The sequence below is a fragment of the Bos javanicus genome, chromosome 19 (assembly GCF_032452875.1).
Source record: "Bos javanicus breed banteng chromosome 19, ARS-OSU_banteng_1.0, whole genome shotgun sequence".
Classification (NCBI taxonomy): domain Eukaryota; kingdom Metazoa; phylum Chordata; class Mammalia; order Artiodactyla; family Bovidae; genus Bos; species Bos javanicus.
The window spans coordinates 27,815,418-27,831,286 of record NC_083886.1 but is presented as its reverse complement, the minus strand read 5'-3'; the positions used below and the strand labels follow the sequence as shown (position 1 = coordinate 27,831,286).

Below are 15,869 nucleotides of genomic sequence, written 5' to 3'. Positions count from 1 at the left end.
TCCTGCTGCTGCTAACCCCAAGCCAGGATAAAGGAGGCAGGTCACAAGAGCTGTCCTCCATCCTGACACCCAGGCTAAAACCACACAGCACCTTGTTAGTAGAATCTTTTTTATTCAGAAAAAAAACCCAAAAAAACAAAAAAGTTTTCCAACCACACACAGGAGGGGTATGGGTTGTGGGCAGGGGGTGTCTGTCCATCCAGCCCGGGGCCCCCAGCCCATGTGGTTTTGGCAGCAATAAGGGGTGTGGGGTAATGGCCCAAAAAATAAAAATGGTGTATGTATGTGTGTGGGAAGGAGAGGGGTGCAGAAGCAGTGGGGAGTGGTGAGGGGAGGGCCAGACGAGGTCAGTACTGGGAACGCCGCAGGTGAGAAGCCATTTCATAACATTTCTTGTTGATCATACCGCCGTGGACACCTTCTTTGCCCATCAGCAGGACTAGCGCTGGAGGAAGAGAAAGGAGGCTAGGACCCAGGTGTCACCACCCCACCCCCTGCCAGCTGTTCAGCAGCTGTCCAACCCTGGGGGCTGTAACCCAACCTCATCTCTCCCAACCCCCCACACACAGGCAGGCTGTCAGTCACCCTGAAACAATAGGTCTTTTCAAAAGGGGAAAATCAAGCTTAAAGGCTGGAAAGGAGCACAGTAAAATTTAGGGGTCAAAAGCTCCCAGACTGTTGACTCATATGTTCAGGCTAGAAATGGCTGTGGATGAGCAGGCCACCTCCAAGTTTTCACAAAAGAGCTCAAAAGACAACAGCGAATGCTGACTTACAATGAACCTTTTACCTCCTCCAAGAAAACAGAGTTTCTCCTCTGAAAATGCTCAAGGTAAGAAGGAACTTAAGAGGTAATACAGTTCAACTTCTTTATACATATGGTGAGGAACTGAGACAACTAGAGGAACAATTCGATGCTCCAGCATCCGGCAGGCTGGGAGTAGAAACCTGGTTTGATCCTTTCATACTAAGTGATCCACACAGAAGAACCCAAAAGATTAACAAAAGGAGGTACGTTAGGGATTTTGGAGCTAGAGAATGGGTAAGAACTTACTCTTGGCAGTCATGGTGACCGTGATATTGAAGGTTGGGGCTCCACCGGTGCTCTTGGTACGAAGATCCATGGTAAATTCTCCATCCTGCAGCAGTGAGTCCCGGATCACAGAACATTTCTGGCCCCCAAGTGTTAGCCCGTTCACGAAAAAACTTGACCGGTCTTTGCCAACCAGGATACCGACCTCAGCAGGCTGAAAAGGGAACCAAGCACCCACCAGTTAGTTGATACACCAAAGTTCCCACCTGCCTTCCATTTCTCAAGGAAGCTAAGCCCCCTGGGGTGAGAGGTGTATGTTATGTGCTTTGTACACATTCGTGAAATTTGAGAAACTCAGGATTGTTGGAAGTGCACAAAAATATGATTTTGAAACCTAGAGAATGGTAACAGGAAGGGACAACACAGTCCTCTGACTCAGATGTCGATTTAGATGTCGTTTAATAGGCAAAGCAAACCCAGTAAATAAATGGGGCTAAAAACCAGTTAAGAGAATGGAGTGGAGAGCCTTGGATGCTCAGAACTCTCCTTCAGGAAAAGCAGAAGCGAAGAGGGGAAGGGAGGGGGCGGGCAAAGCAGGAGAAGCAACTTTGCCCTTATTTGGTCAAAGGTTCTGCAGGAGTTGTTAGGGGCCCGGACGCCTGGGTCTCTAAGTAACCTAGAGTTTAGGTTCAGGTATCTATGCTCTAAGATGAGGAAGCAGATGCCTGGGGGCATTCATGGAAAGTTGAAGAACTTTTGGAGGGGACCTGGGGCTAGACCCGACAAGCCAGCTCTCGGGTCTAGATACCCCGGGGAACGTATCTTCCCCTCCCCCTTACACCCCAAATCCCCACATCCGGTCCCCTCCCGCCCGGAAATCCCCTTCCCCCCCTTTCGAACTTCCGCTCCCCCTCCCCACTTCCGGGCAGTGTGGACAGGGGAGGTGGTGATGGGGACAGCAGTAGTCATCCCTTCTTCCTTCACTTTTACTGTCCTAGAACTTCTCACAAAGTTCCCCTGCTCCAGGCCCTGCCGGATGGCGGGAAGGAAGGGCAAAGGGACTCCCAGGATTGCTGAGTCCGACGGGCCGACTGGCGGGGAAGGGGTCGTCGTGTGGCGCCCTAGCCCTCTCTAACGGGGTTGGGAGGGGCAGGGAAACCACGGAGGTCGGGCTAGGGACCCAGGCCATGCGACTGGGGCTCCCTCCCGTTTCAGGGGAACAATAGTGAAAGGGGCGCGAGCTGGCGGCCGGAAGTGGAGCCAGGGGTCCCCAAGTCCCTTCTCAATCAAAATCCCGGGTAGAAACTACGGCGCGTGCCCGACCCGCCCTGGAGGAGGCGGAAGTGGGCCGCCGCACCGGGCGGCGCACCCTCCCCGCCCTGTGCCCCGGATGTAACGCCCCGTCGCGGAAAGCGGGGCGGCGGGCGGGCTGGGCGCCGCCGCCCGGGGCGGAGGACTCAGGGGGCTATGGAGGGGCCCGCTCACGTGCAGCCGCCATTGGCGCCACTTCCAGGGCAAGGACCGGGTCACGGCCTTTCGCCGCCCTCCGCAGACCGCGCCCGCCCCCAACCGAGTCCCTCCCTCAGGGTCCAAGCCGGGCCAGTCCCCAGGACTGTGCAGGCCTCTCAGTACCGTGATGTTGACGAAGGTCTTGCCGGGGACGGCGGCCCAGACGGAGGGCGAGTCCTTATAGCCCACGATGGCTGCGTCCTGACAGGTCCCGTCCGCCATGAGGTTGTCGATGTAGGCGTTCCACCCGGCCATGGCGCTGCTTTTGGGGCTGCTCTCGGGGCTGCTGCTGGGGCCGCGGGCTGGGCTCGGGCTGGCGGGCGGGGGAAGACGGAGAGCTTGGGGCACGCGCTGCCGTCCGGACCGCGGCTCTGCTAGCTGTGCAGCAGCCCTCGCACCGCCACTTCCTGCTCCTCCCCACCCCCCTAGATTTTTATTTGCAAAGGGCGGTGGGGGCGGGGCTTGCTCCCCACTCCCTCTCTCCCTCCCCTTGCCTGCCCAGATACCGAACTTTGCAAATGCAATTTAAAAAATCCCTCCCCCTATTGCAAAATTTGCAGAGTCCGATGGAAAGCGAGGCAAAAAGAATGGGGGTGGGTGGGGATGGGTTAAGGTTAGGGCCCGCTCCACTCCGCCTAAACTATCAGACTTTAGTGGAGGGAAATAGAGTGAGCCAGAGGGAAGAAGGAAAGTGAAAGAAGTAAGAATTAGCAAACTGCAAATTTAGCAAATTAAGGAGGATTCGGGTAATTCAGGGTTAAACAGAACGACTCCCCCTTCCCCCACCTCTGCCGGGGGCAGGAACGGCGGGCGGCGGCGGGGCGCGTGCGCCCGCGCCTGCGCCCGGGCCGGGAAGGAAAGCGCGTGGGGCGGTTGGGGCAGGCGGCGGGCTTCGCGGGCGCGCGCCCGGCGCGCCAAGCGGGACGGATTTGGACCCTCGGCAAAGGCAGGCAGGCCGGGGACGTGTCTCCCGCCGGGCGGAAGGGGCGGAGGCGAGGCGTGGCGTGTGCCTGGCCGCTTCTGCCCTCTTGATTTTATTTATTCAAGAAATAAGGCAGTAAAGGGAAATTTGACCAAATATCCCCGGCCGTCTTCAGAATTGAAGGCGGGTACCCACCAGGGAGACTTCTGTCCCCAGCATCTGCCCGGGCGGCACAAGCGGCACTCACTGGAGCCCACCTCGACTCCAGGGGGTTGTGTCTCACTGGATCAGCTCCAGCCTCATCCCTCACTCCACGTCCCAGACCTGCCCGAACCCCGGTCAGCAGTTTGGGTCACCGGCTGTGCCCCTTGGCCCGTGTCTGCAGAGGTCATTGAGCACCGTGGGGCCAGACGGGCGGGCCTATTTTCCAAGGCGGAAGAATACTAAGCGGTTTCTCAAGATTGCAACTTTTTCAAGAGGGGGGAAGTCCGTTCAACTTTGCCCTTTGGGGTTTTTCTTTTTTTTCTTTTTCAGTAAAACTTAGGCTAAGAACTTGTGTGCGATGAGTTCGCTGGCTGTCCACCGGGAAGCGGGTGGGGCAGGACCCGGAGTCCGGCTTAGGTGACTCTAGCTCGCGCTGGCCGCCGGGGCCGCTGAGGGGCTTGGCCGCTTCCGGTCCCTCGGGGGAGGGGCGCCTCCCGGGCGCGAAGGGGCTTAGTTTCCCTCCTGTCCTCCGCAGCAGGCGCGGCCGCTCGGAGCCCCCGGAGCACCCGACGCCCCCCGACCGGTGTTCCTCGACAGCCGCTGCGGCTGAGTCACTGGCCAGCTCGGGCGGGGCCGCAGGCGGGCACGTGGCGGCGCTCCCCGCCCGCCATCCTGACCTCTGGCCTACCGCACCCCCTACCCCAGGGTGGAAATCTCCCGAGAGGGAGCGGCCAGAGATAAGGCGGGGGATGGTGGCGAGGAGCTTGGGAGACACACCGCGGGGCAGGGCGGGGAGGGGAGCTCGGGAGAGAGCTTGGGGGTGAGTCACCGGGCGCCGGCGGCTCCGGCCCCGGCAGGCTAGGTCTCACGAGTCCGGGGCGAAGAGCCGAGAAGCCGGTGACCCTCGCCCGCTGGCCGGCCAGCCGGCTTGAAACCCGCATACCTTCCGCTCCCGGCCAGGGCTGCAGCCGAAGTCAGGGCTGACTCTACTCTCGCCGCACCCGCTGAGACGGAGAGAGTCACAGAGTGCAGAGACCCACTTCCCCGCCATGCTAGAGACCCACCCGACTGGCCCCCGGCGGTCAGACACTCAGAAAGGGGCACTTCACCTCTGTCCATTCTTTTTTTTTTTTTTGGTCACTTTTGATTCAGCACCATTCATTGATGAGCTGGGATCACGCCCTAAAGCGCCCGCCGTCGCGATCGGTGGAGAAAGGGCTTCTGACTGACAGCTTCCACGCAGGCGATAAGTGCTGTCCCAGCGCTATCAGCAGGGCGCCGCGCCAACTCCTAGGGCCTGTCTAAATTCGTCTGCCTCCCCCCCTTCCCCCCTCCCCTCGCCGGCCAGGAGAGGGTAGGATGGGGTGGAGCGGAGAAAGGCCGCCATGAGGACCCTGAGAGGTGAGACCCTCTCGCCTTCTGAGTGGGCAGCTCAATTTAGAGCTCTGGTTTCGGCCGGAACCCCCTCCCCAGCTCCCATTGAGGTCAGAGGCAGTCCCCCGCCCGCCAAGTGAGCTATGGATGTCACTCCTGCAGCCCCTCTTCCAGGCCCCCTCCCCAGCCCTGTAGGGCTCAGGTTACCCTTGGCCTTTCCTAAAGGGCACTAGTTCCTCTTTAACCTTTGCAAAAGAGGAATACAACCCTGACACGGGGAGAGACCCCTCCCCCCCATTCTGAAGCCCCTCTCTTCTTTCTCCCCAGAAATGAAATTAAAAATAAGGACTTTTATTGGAGAATAGAGAGAAAGGAGGGGATAGTCATTGACCTTTTGGGAAGGGGGCAGGTGCCTAGGGCCAAAAGGTTCTGCTTTAGGCTGTAGTGGGCACTTGGCTGCCAGCCCAGCTTCAGGGGGAGGATGGAGAGGGGGAGAGGCGGGGCTGGCTGGGGTACAGGGTGGCTCCGGGATAAATGCCTGGCCTGAGAGGGGGTGAGCTGACACTGTCCCAGCTGCCACCTAGACTCAGAGCCCAGCGAAGACATCCCAGGTCTGGTGAATCTTCCAGCCCCAGGGGATGGGGGTGGTAAAGGATGAGGGGCTGTGCTGGCCTGGAGGAAATGTCAGCTTGTGCTTAAGAATCCTGGAGGGGCTGGAGCATACCGGATGGGGGTACCCAAGGATAGGAAAAGGAGACTGTGAAGAGAGGCATACAGAGATGACGGAGAAGGGGAGTTAGAGTTGGAGCCAGGTGGTGGAATTTGGGGCCCCCGAGGATTTGGAGAAGGCTGAGGAGCAGGAAAAGTGAGGTAAAGTAACAGGAGAGGCTTTAAAGGCTAGGAAGCCATGGAGAACAGAGTATTTGGCCAGGGGGTGGAGGGAGAAGGCATAGTGCAGCTTTGTGGGAGATGGGGTTCAGCAAGTGGTGGAGTTTTAAAAGAGAGGCCCGGTATTCTGAGGATGGGAGGGTGGAATAGGAGCTGTTCTGAGTGGGGGAGGGGGCTGCGCCTGCCACTTTGGTCTGTGACCTTTTTGTGGGGTATTTTTAGCTCCAGCACCTGCCTCCTTGGGGTGGGGAAGACTCTTAAAGGGCAAGGGATTTGGGGTTTCTTAAGGGATCAGCTGTCCATACTCAATTCACACCTCTCACCCTGCAGCCATGGCCATGCAAAAAATCTTTGCCCGGGAAATCCTGGACTCCAGGGGCAACCCCACTGTGGAGGTGGACCTGCACACGGCCAAGGGTAACCCAGGGCTATTGAATTGGTTTACCTGGGAAGACCCCCAGCTCCATCTGCCTTTGCTCCCCAGCTGCATGCCACATCCACTCTTCTCTGGAATCCCCTTCTCCAGACTTCTCCCCAGGCCTTGCTCTTCCAGCTTGACTCCGCCCCCCACCCCACCTCCCCACCCCACAGTGAGGAGCTATTGTCTCTCTACACTGCCCCCTGTCTCTGGGTTGCAAGAGGAGACCTCAGCCCTTTGGAGGTGAATGGGACTCTCTGTGATCTTCCAATTCCTCCCATCCCAGGCCGATTCCGAGCAGCTGTGCCCAGTGGCGCTTCCACAGGTATCTATGAAGCTCTGGAACTAAGAGATGGAGACAAGTCTCGCTACCTGGGGAAAGGTGAGGACAGACCAAGGCTGGAGGAGCCATATGCAAGGGGGGTTTCAGGATGTGGCATGAAATGTCTGCATAAGGTAGAGAAGGGGTCCCCAAACTCCAGGGCACGGACTGGTACCTCTTGTCAGATCACTGGCAACATTAGATTAGAAATAAAGTGCACAATAAATAGAATGCACTTGGATCATATGGAAACCATCCCGTACCCCCACTCCATGCCTGGTCCATGCAAAAACTGTCTTCCATGACATTGGTCCCTGGTGCCAAAAAGGTTGGGCATCAGAAAAGGAAGGGAAACTGAAAGTTCTCCAGGAGCTGGGGGCCACGGGAAGAGACCTGATTGCATAGGAGATCTGAACCCTCTGCTTTGCGGCCTTTCCAGGGGTCCTGAAAGCTGTGGAACACATCAACAAGACCCTCGGCCCTGCGCTGCTGGAAAAGGCAAGTAGAAGACGCACTCCTTCACCTGCTGCCTCATCCCCAGAAGCTCAGGCTTGGCCAACCAAGCCTTCTGCCCTGATACCAGCACCGTCTTTTTCCTTTAGCTCACATCCTGACTCCTAAGAAATCTAACCTCTGCTCTCCCCTCCTTAAACTTGCCTTTTCAGAAACTAAGTGTGGTGGATCAAGAAAAAGTTGACAAATTTATGATTGAGCTGGATGGGACAGAGAATAAATGTGAGTGAAGGGCTAGGGACAGGGGATGGGCTGTGGGGGCCGGGGCAGGAGTCGGGGCTGGAATGCAGGGGCGGGGTGGGGGAGGACTATGGCCTGAGGTCTGGTTAGGATTATTTCTGCATCCCGCATTTTGGGGCACAGTGTAACTGGCGGGATTTGTACTCATCTCCCAGGCATTTCCTGATGCTTGCCCCATGCCAGGCTTGGGCCGGGCTGTGGACACAGATGTGAAGTTGACAAGTTTCCCTAGGGTGGGGGATCCCGGGGCCGGGTGGGGTGGGGAAGAGATATATTAACTTACTCAGTGCCCAGTGGTTTGGAGCTCTGGATTCTTTCTGGGGTGACCAGAGGGGACATTCTGGGAGACAGCCCTAAACCCTGTAGGTGGAGCACTCACAGTTTATACTTGCTTCCTCCAGCCAAGTTTGGGGCCAATGCCATCCTGGGCGTGTCCCTGGCCGTGTGTAAGGCTGGAGCAGCTGAGAAGGGGGTGCCGCTCTACCGACACATTGCAGATCTCGCAGGGAACCCAGAGCTGATCCTCCCAGTCCCTGTGAGTGCAGCCACCCGGCCACGACCCACAGGCACTCCACCCATTGGGGGAGGGCAGGGGCAGCCCCCAGAAAATCCACCTTCCAGACCCAGCTTCCAAGAAACAGTTTCCTGAAATGGAACCTCTCCTACTGCCGTCCAGCCTTCCCCTTTCCCACAATCCAAACCTTCCCTTCAACCTCTCTCTGCTTCTTTCCCTAGATGTAACTGGCTCCTTCACATTCCAATCCCAGGCTTAGTTACTCCACTTTTTCATTCTGCTGTGCCCCAACCCCAGATCGGATGGAGCGCTTCTTCATGGCAAAGATCTGGGCATTTTATTTTTGTGTCTTCTTTAATCCTTATAAAACCAAATTTGCTCTTTATGGAAACCCTTTGAACTTAATTGCAACAATAATGTTACCATTTGTTGTTACTCACTAGGCAGATTGTATAAGAGCCTGAGCTCTGGAGACAAGCTGCTAGGTTTGAATCCTGGTCTTGTCTCTTACCTAGTTGTGTGACTTCTGGCAAGTTTATTGAACCTCTCTGAGCCTCAGTTTTCTCATCTGTAAAGTGAAGGATAATAAACTGCACCTAGTTACAGGGTGGTTTAGAGAATGAAATGAGCCAATAAAATATATGTAAAGAACTTAGAGCAGTGCCTGGCCTGTAGTAAGTGCCATGTCAATGTTAGGTGCACATGCTAAGAACTGTATCCAACTTCTCTTAATTTTCCACCTAAGATCCTGCAGGTAAGCAGGTGATATCCCCATTTTATGAAAATGAGGGCAGAGGCTCTGAGGAATAAAATTATTCATCCTAAACCACCCAGTAAGTAGGGGATCCAGGATTCCATGTTGACCTCACTCCCCCGCCCCCACACTCCAGTCCTTTCTTGATTCCTGGAAACTGGCCCAGGTTCTGAGCACTCTCTCCCTGTCTCAGGCCTTCAACGTGATCAATGGGGGCTCCCATGCTGGAAACAAGCTGGCCATGCAGGAGTTCATGATCCTGCCTGTGGGAGCCAGCTCCTTCAGGGAAGCCATGCGCATTGGGGCCGAGGTCTACCACCACCTCAAGGGGGTCATCAAAGCCAAGTATGGGAAGGACGCCACCAATGTGGGTGATGAGGGTGGCTTTGCACCCAACATCCTGGAGAACAATGAAGGTCAGTGTGAGCACTTGGAGGGGCAGGACCCTGGGGGTCCCCACAGAGACGGGGTGCACTGGAGCCTCAAGTCCTCCCTTGCCCTCTCCCAGCCCTGGAGCTGCTGAAGACGGCCATCCAGGCGGCTGGTTACCCCGACAAGGTGGTGATTGGCATGGATGTAGCAGCATCTGAGTTCTATCGCAATGGGAAGTACGATCTCGACTTCAAGTCACCTGACGACCCTGCTCGGCACATCAGTGGAGAGAAGCTGGGCGAACTGTACAAGAACTTCATCAAGAACTACCCTGGTGAGACTCCGGCTTCCACTGCTCCTGCCCAAGTCAGCAGCAGCTGCACAGCACACCGGCCTCGGCCCCTCCTCTGCCACCACCTCAGTCCCTCCCATCCTTAGCCCCATTGTAATTTTCTGACCCATTACCCCTTTGTGAGGCCTTTCTGACCTTTAACCCGACTCTGCTTCCCTCCCCCACCAGTGGTGTCCATTGAGGATCCTTTTGACCAGGATGACTGGGCTACCTGGACCTCGTTCCTCTCGGGGGTCAACATCCAGATCGTGGGGGATGATCTCACAGTCACCAACCCCAAAAGGATTGCCCAGGCCGTGGAGAAGAAGGCCTGCAACTGCCTGCTGCTGAAGGTCAACCAGATTGGCTCGGTGACTGAATCCATCCAGGCGTGAGTGCCTCCTGGCCTGGGGCATCATGGCCTCCTTCCACCTAGCTCTACCCTTTCCAGCTACCCTCTTGTCCACTAACTCCAGGTCTGACTCTCGCTTGGCTCCTGACCCACCCCACCCTCTCCACCTCAAACTTTTGACTAACTCCTGACCTGACCCCGGAACTTTTGTCATTGTCACCCTGCCTCAACCCATCCCCACCCCTGCCATCCCCATCTCCCAGATTCTGTTTCTTCCCACCAGCATCTTAGGAATCCAAATTTAAGATCAGGAATCTCCCCTTCTCTCTTTCCCCAAGAACTTTACCCTCCCAACACATCTCCCTTCTCCCAAAATAAAAGGGAAAGGCCCCACTCAGCCCCTGGCTTTCACCCTGAGGAAGTCCCACCAGGCCTTATCAAGTGTCCTCTCCACCCAGCTGCAAACTGGCTCAGTCTAACGGCTGGGGGGTGATGGTGAGCCACCGCTCTGGAGAGACTGAGGACACCTTCATCGCTGACCTCGTGGTGGGGCTCTGCACAGGACAGGTACTCCTGGGCCCTCCTTTGCCCAGTGTCTGAGTTTTCTTGGGGTTCCTGGCCCCCTGCCCCGGAGCTGAATACCACCACAGTTTGCTCCCTCGGAGCCAGGTGCAATCCCTTCTCTCTAATAATCTCTTGCAACTCCTGGAATTCTCTCTTCAGATCAAGACTGGTGCCCCATGCCGCTCAGAGCGTCTGGCCAAATACAATCAGCTCATGAGGTACCGTGGGCACAGTGAGCCTGGGCATCAGGAGCTGAGGGCTTTTGGGTTGGAATATCACAGCCCTGACCATGTCTGCCTTCCAGGATTGAGGAGGCTCTTGGGGACAAGGCTGTCTTTGCTGGACGCAAGTTCCGTAACCCGAAGGCCAAGTGAGAGGTTGGAGGCCCCAGGAGTGCACAGGACAGACCTGGGCCTTCAAGCCCTTCCCCCTGAAATAAAACACTGGTGCCAACCAAGTTAGTGGCCTGCTCATTTATGGGAAGGGGGAGAGGAGATGCTGGTCCCTGGGCTGGATCGGGCAGGAGGGGCGAGTGGACGTGGAACCTGCTGTGACAAGGAGGGAGTGAGGGACTGGTCAGAGAGGAAGTTGGGCTGGATGTAGAACCATTACACTCACATTATGGAAGGAGGCAGGGGAAAGCCGGTGCATTATGTGAAATGAAGCTGAAGAGGAACTGACAGAACATTGAACCAGCTCCAGAGGGGTGGAGGTCTGACATCACCATGAGGGGGAAGCTGGATCAGATATGCCCAGAAATGGAAATTTACAGGGTCTGCGGAGGGCACTGCAGTGCTGAGGTCTGAGTGCTTGTCCTTATGAAATTGAGGTACTTGGTGAGGATGGTCATGGGAACCAAAGCAGCTACATTTCCACGTAGCCTTGAGGATGGGAAACTATTATCAATATTTAACATACATTGACCTGTGCAGTTTATGAAACAGTCCTATCAGGTAGTTACCATTATTATCCCCATTTTACTGGTGAGGAAACTGAGTCACAAACAGGCAAAATACTTTACCAACATGACAGGAAGTCGCAGAGCCAGGATCCAAAGCTAGACCACTTGGCCGTAGTGACTGCTCTTAAAAAATGCCATCCCTTAGGAATTTCTGCAAAAGTGCCAATATTTGACCATCTTTGGCCCACAAAAGCAAGTTTATAATTATTCAACCTATAATTATTTCAACTCCTCTCCAGAGCCTACCTTTCTCTGCTAACAAACCAAGACATTGGGTCAAACGGTGTTTATTGAATGTAAAGTAATCCCAGCCCCATGGGGAAGAAAATTCCAGGAAGAACAGAATAATACAGATTAAATACCCACCTGAGCATTCACACTTTCACATACTAACACACACACACACACACACACACCCCCCACATACATATCCTAGATCGAACAGTGACACACACTGTGCCTGAGTGACAGCTGTTAGAAGGTGGGGCTCCAGGATGGGTTCTAGTAGCAGCAGCCTCGTCCCTCCCTGCCCCCTGCCGTGCCCCGGGAGCTGGGGTGCCTAGGAGGTAGATGGCAACTCTTCCCCGCTCTGCCGCAGACGCTTCTTGGCCCGGATCTCGTTCATGGCCTCTTCAATGGAGCGTGTGTCCCTCTTGTTGGCCACGGGCACTAGGGGCAGACGGGAGGATGGGAGGACCTAGGAGCCCTGTGCCTTGGTCTCCCCTCTCCTTCCCCCCAACCTGTGCTCCTCTTCCCTGCCCCCTCCCAGCCCCCACTGTGGCCTCACCACAGCCGTAGGTCTTGTTGGCCTGTAGCATGTGAGCTGCATCCTTGGCTGCCCCCTTGCCAATAAGGTGGCTGTATTTGTCTTTGTAATCGCTGGCCGGGCTCACCACCACGGGTCCCTGCTGGGCCGCTTCCTCCTCCTGTCGCTGGGCCAGCTCCTGAGGGTGCAGCGGGGGTCACCGGAGCTCAAGGCCTGACCTCAGCCCCTCCCAGATGGTGGTGGCAGGGTCCCAGGGACTGCCAGGCATAACTCACCTTCAGCCTCCGCTTCTCCTCAGCCTTCTGGGGGTCCCACTCCTCGCCACGCCGGTAGGAGTCCAGCTCTTCATCTGAGGGTGCAAACTCCTGGGAGAGAAGTGGGTGATGGGGTCAAGGTTCCACATACATAGTTTACCTCATTCTTCTCCCCTGGGGCAGGGTATAGGCTGAAAAGGAGAGAGCGGGGAACTCAACTCGGGCCTTTTACCTTTTTGAAGATCATGACGTAGCGACACTCATCATCTTCCCCGAAGGAGAAGGATGTCAGGCCAGCCACTTCCACCACATCGTGTCTGGGGAGAGGGAGCCAAAGGGAAAGAGGTTGTGAAGCCATGAGGGGGGCCAGTGCCCTCCTCTAGGAGGTTCTCCCCTCTGAACCTTTCACCCTTCGTGCCTCCTTGACCACCCACTTCCTGTCGCCCAGCCCAGAGACACTCACAGTATGCTCCTCTCTATCTTATTCATCGGCTGAAACTTTTTCTTGATCTGCCCACTGTCTTGGATGAAATCTGACACCTCTTTCTCCATCTTGGTAGAGGGAAAAGGGAAGAAGATATGAGATGATGGCTCCACCCCACTACCCCTCTCCCCAGCCGGGCCAACAGGCTTGTGCCTCCCACACCTTTCCCACCTCCGTGCCACTGACTTCTGGGCTTCACCTCTCTCAAGACAGTTTGCACACAAACTAAGTCCTCAACCTTCCAATTCTAACTTATTGTTAGTCCTTTCTGAAGCTGCCTTTGATCTCTCCAGTTGTTCTTACCCTTTTACGAAATTCTACTTTCTGTTGTTTCTCTTGCTCCTGTAGTTTCTTCAGGCGGGCTGCCTGCTCTGGGGGCAAGAAATGGCAGCATGAGGCTAGGGGTGGAAGTATGGGTGGTGAGAGGGTGTAAGGCTTTGGGAGGGGTCTCGTGTCCACTGGGAGGTGTCAGGGCAGGAAGGGAGGATTACTGTTATTTGCCAAGCATTTATTGATATTTACTCTATCCCTGATACGGTGCTAGGCCCTGAAGTACAAAGAGGATGAAGACACAGCTTTGCCCTTTAAGACCTCACAGTTTAGTGGGAGAAACAGAAATGAGAATCATGCTCAACCCTGTTTCCCACTGGGGAAACCAACTAGCAAACATTTATTTATTGCTTACGACATACCAAGAACTCTAAGGCTTGGGGAGGTAATGGGAACAGACCCAGTCCTGGCCTCACAGAGTTTATCATCTCATTGTCTACACAGGATAGAGGAAATTATTTAACTTCCTATATTTTGTAATACCCCCACTTCTTATTTCTACAGCCAAGATGAAGCTGAAATGGCCAGTCTAACATTCTTCTCCTCTGGGAGTGCAGGTGTCTGAGCTGTAAAGGAAACTCACTACCTTTAGTCTTACTGTCCCCTCTTCTCTCTTCTGCCATTTCAAAGTGCTGACAATCTTAAGGCCTACTTCTTCCACAGGATCAGAACCCCTTCAGCTGCACTGAACCTATTCCCATTTTCCTAATCACTTCATGTATTTGCACATGTTATTCCTGCTGCTTGAAAAGTTCTTCCCCTTGCAAACTTTGAGATCCACTATGAGTCAGATGGTGAAGAATTACTTCTTCCTCTGCGGCCCAAGCACATTTGGTTCAGACATCCACTATAGCACATGCTGAGAACTAACAGACTGTAACTTTTGTCTTCCCTACCCCACTATGAGCTCCTAGAAGCCAGGGACCCTGTTCCTTTCCTATCCAGTTACTCTCTGTGGCTCCAGGGCTTGACAGCTCAGGTGTGCTTCTCTCTTCAACCCCATGGGCTCTGACTGTTAGTGCACCCCATCTTAGTCACTGACTGTTCTGTCTGGCTTGAGAGTCTTCTCTCTGCATCTGAGGAGGTGATTTAAGATTATGGATAAGCACACGGGCTTAAAAGTCACAACTGGGTTTGAAATGCCGCCACTAAGTAACTGTGTAACCACAGGCAAGTGACTAAACTCTGAACTTCAGCTTCCTAGCCTGTCAACGGCCGCTGGTGAACCACCTAGTCAGCCGTGGTGAGCATGAAGTAACTCAGTTCCCAGGTCCCATTATGCTCCCTCCTTCCTTATAGCTTTCAAATATCTGCCTGGAGCACTGTGTTGCCTTCTCACTGAATTATCTATTCTTCAGATCTCAGCTCACTGCAGGCTAGGTTAGAAGCCCTAGGTAGTTACACTCCTGATAATTATTTTTCTTTCAGACCATTTATAAAGTTGATTTTTAACTCCTGTGTGATCATTTCATCAATGCTCCGGACTGTGGGCTCCTTTGAGTGTGCCCCTGGCCCTTAGTAACCATTCAGTAAATATGGATGTTAGTTTGACATTAAGCAGCACTTGAGCACTTTGAAGGCACCCACTCCTGTTCTGGCCTCCCTCGAACGGGTAGGGAGCCGGTGTCCTCCCCTAAAAGGACTCATTCTGTCAGATTCATTCACACGCTGCGGAGCCAGCAGGAGAGGCTTGCACCGCCCAGCGGGCCGCGCCCTACACTGGCAGTCCAACTTGAACCGCCAGCAGAAAAGTTACTCGGAGAACACAGACTGGGAGGCTATGGCCAATCGGACCGGGTAGGGGCCTTCTTATTTGTCCAATCAACATTCACGACCCGCCCAGGGACCTTAGGAATTTCAGGGTACAGATGAGAGAAATGGTGGTTCGCGGCAGAAGGGATCGGGTTAAATCAAGTAGGCGGGGCATAAGGGCGCTGAACGGCTCCAGCAGCCAATTAGAGGTGCTGAGGGTGGGGTGGGCTAGAGGAAGGTTGACCAAACTTAATCGGTAGACTTTTAAGTTGAAGAGGCCAATAGGGGAGAAAGGATTGCGGATGGACGTATCCTGGATCCAATCCGAAGGGGACGAGGTGCACGGACCGGCGCGCCGGCAGGGCGGGCGGGGCCGAGCGGTCGATCTTACCGCCCTCCGATACGAAGGCGGGAAGGGGTTGGGTGGGGTTCAGGGCAGCCTACCAATCAGACCACGCCACCGGCGGACAGGCGGGCCCACGGGCGAATTGAAAACAAGGACTGTGGAAGGCCAGGGCAGGAAGAGGCAGGGGGCTGGTGCTGAGCTTCAGGTAGCCAATCATCGTCCGCTAAGAACAGCGGGCGGGTCAGCAGCCCTTTTAGGGACTCGGGGGGTCTCTGAAGGGGCCTGTGAGGGGTCTTTCAAGGTTGAGGAGGCGGGGTCATCCAAAGAGGGAGGATTGCGATCCTGAGAACCGGGCGAAGAAAGCCGGCTATGAATTTGGGATCCTCACCTCGGGCCTTGCGCCGAGTCTCCTGATCACCGAGGCTGGGTGGCTTCTCCATGGAGCTCAGGATGGAGCCCAGTAGGTCCGCCATCTTGGGAGTGACTGAGAGGGGGGCGGTGCGTCTTAAAGGGAAGGGCAAAATGCCTTTAAGGCCGGAAACACGTCGGAGGCGGAAAACCACGCACCCGCCCCGCCCCGGCGTGGCTCAGATCCGGGCTTGGCGCGCCCGCAGCCTTCCGCCGGCCGGGGGCCCCGCCCCTCCCCGCCGCCCGCAGACAGAGGCC

At 55.4% G+C, this 15,869-nt stretch overlaps 3 protein-coding genes across 4 annotated transcripts; 1 reads left to right on the top strand and 2 right to left on the bottom strand.

Moving 5' to 3' along the window:
* Positions 1–92: 92 nt before the first annotated feature.
* Positions 93–3,523, bottom strand: PFN1 (profilin 1). Its single transcript, XM_061390855.1, has 3 exons — positions 2,666–3,523; positions 1,055–1,247; positions 93–445 (listed from the first exon to the last, which is right to left on the bottom strand). The coding sequence occupies exons 1-3, from the start codon at positions 2,795–2,797 to the stop codon at positions 348–350; spliced, it is 423 nt and encodes a 140-aa protein (XP_061246839.1). The 5' UTR covers positions 2,798–3,523; the 3' UTR covers positions 93–347.
* A 1,444-nt stretch (positions 3,524–4,967) lies between these two features.
* On the top strand, positions 4,968–10,767 carry ENO3 (enolase 3). 2 transcript variants are annotated; one of them, XM_061390838.1, is made up of 12 exons: positions 4,968–5,069; positions 6,261–6,347; positions 6,635–6,730; positions 7,110–7,168; positions 7,336–7,405; positions 7,825–7,958; positions 8,885–9,107; positions 9,200–9,397; positions 9,584–9,785; positions 10,205–10,313; positions 10,470–10,528; positions 10,615–10,767. In XM_061390838.1, the coding sequence occupies exons 1-12, from the start codon at positions 5,054–5,056 to the stop codon at positions 10,682–10,684; spliced, it is 1,323 nt and encodes a 440-aa protein (XP_061246822.1). In that variant the 5' UTR covers positions 4,968–5,053; the 3' UTR covers positions 10,685–10,767. The 2 variants fall into 2 exon arrangements, with proteins under 2 accessions (XP_061246822.1, XP_061246823.1); XM_061390839.1 differs by lacking the exon at positions 4,968–5,069 and adding an exon at positions 5,548–5,653.
* A 775-nt stretch (positions 10,768–11,542) lies between these two features.
* On the bottom strand, positions 11,543–15,800 carry SPAG7 (sperm associated antigen 7). The gene is made up of 7 exons (XM_061390849.1): positions 15,592–15,800; positions 13,079–13,146; positions 12,755–12,843; positions 12,524–12,608; positions 12,313–12,402; positions 12,059–12,215; positions 11,543–11,940 (listed from the first exon to the last, which is right to left on the bottom strand). Exons 1-7 carry the CDS (start codon positions 15,674–15,676, stop codon positions 11,831–11,833), a joined length of 684 nt encoding a protein of 227 aa, XP_061246833.1. The 5' UTR covers positions 15,677–15,800; the 3' UTR covers positions 11,543–11,830.
* Between the last annotated feature and the right edge of the window lie 69 nt (positions 15,801–15,869).

What these genes read in the sequence shown, in the direction of transcription:
- PFN1 (XM_061390855.1), bottom strand. Translation starts at nt 2,797, where the DNA reads ATGGCCGGGTGGAACGCCTACATCGACAACCTCATGGCGGACGGGACC. An exon ending in AGACCTTCGTCAACATCACG is followed by an intron (nt 1,248 to 2,665) that starts GTACTGAGAGGC and finishes TTCCCTTTTCAG; the next exon opens with CCTGCTGAGGTCGGTATCCT. An exon ending in GGTCACCATGACTGCCAAGA is followed by an intron (nt 446 to 1,054) that starts GTAAGTTCTTAC and finishes CTCTTCCTCCAG; the next exon opens with CGCTAGTCCTGCTGATGGGC.
- ENO3 (XM_061390838.1), top strand. An exon ending in GGACCTGCACACGGCCAAGG is followed by an intron (nt 6,348 to 6,634) that starts GTAACCCAGGGC and finishes CTCCCATCCCAG; the next exon opens with GCCGATTCCGAGCAGCTGTG. An exon ending in GCCCTGCGCTGCTGGAAAAG is followed by an intron (nt 7,169 to 7,335) that starts GCAAGTAGAAGA and finishes TTGCCTTTTCAG; the next exon opens with AAACTAAGTGTGGTGGATCA.
- SPAG7 (XM_061390849.1), bottom strand. Translation starts at nt 15,676, where the DNA reads ATGGCGGACCTACTGGGCTCCATCCTGAGCTCCATGGAGAAGCCACCC. An exon ending in ACGTCATGATCTTCAAAAAG is followed by an intron (nt 12,403 to 12,523) that starts GTAAAAGGCCCG and finishes CTTCTCTCCCAG; the next exon opens with GAGTTTGCACCCTCAGATGA. An exon ending in CAACAAGACCTACGGCTGTG is followed by an intron (nt 11,941 to 12,058) that starts GTGAGGCCACAG and finishes GTCTGCCCCTAG; the next exon opens with TGCCCGTGGCCAACAAGAGG.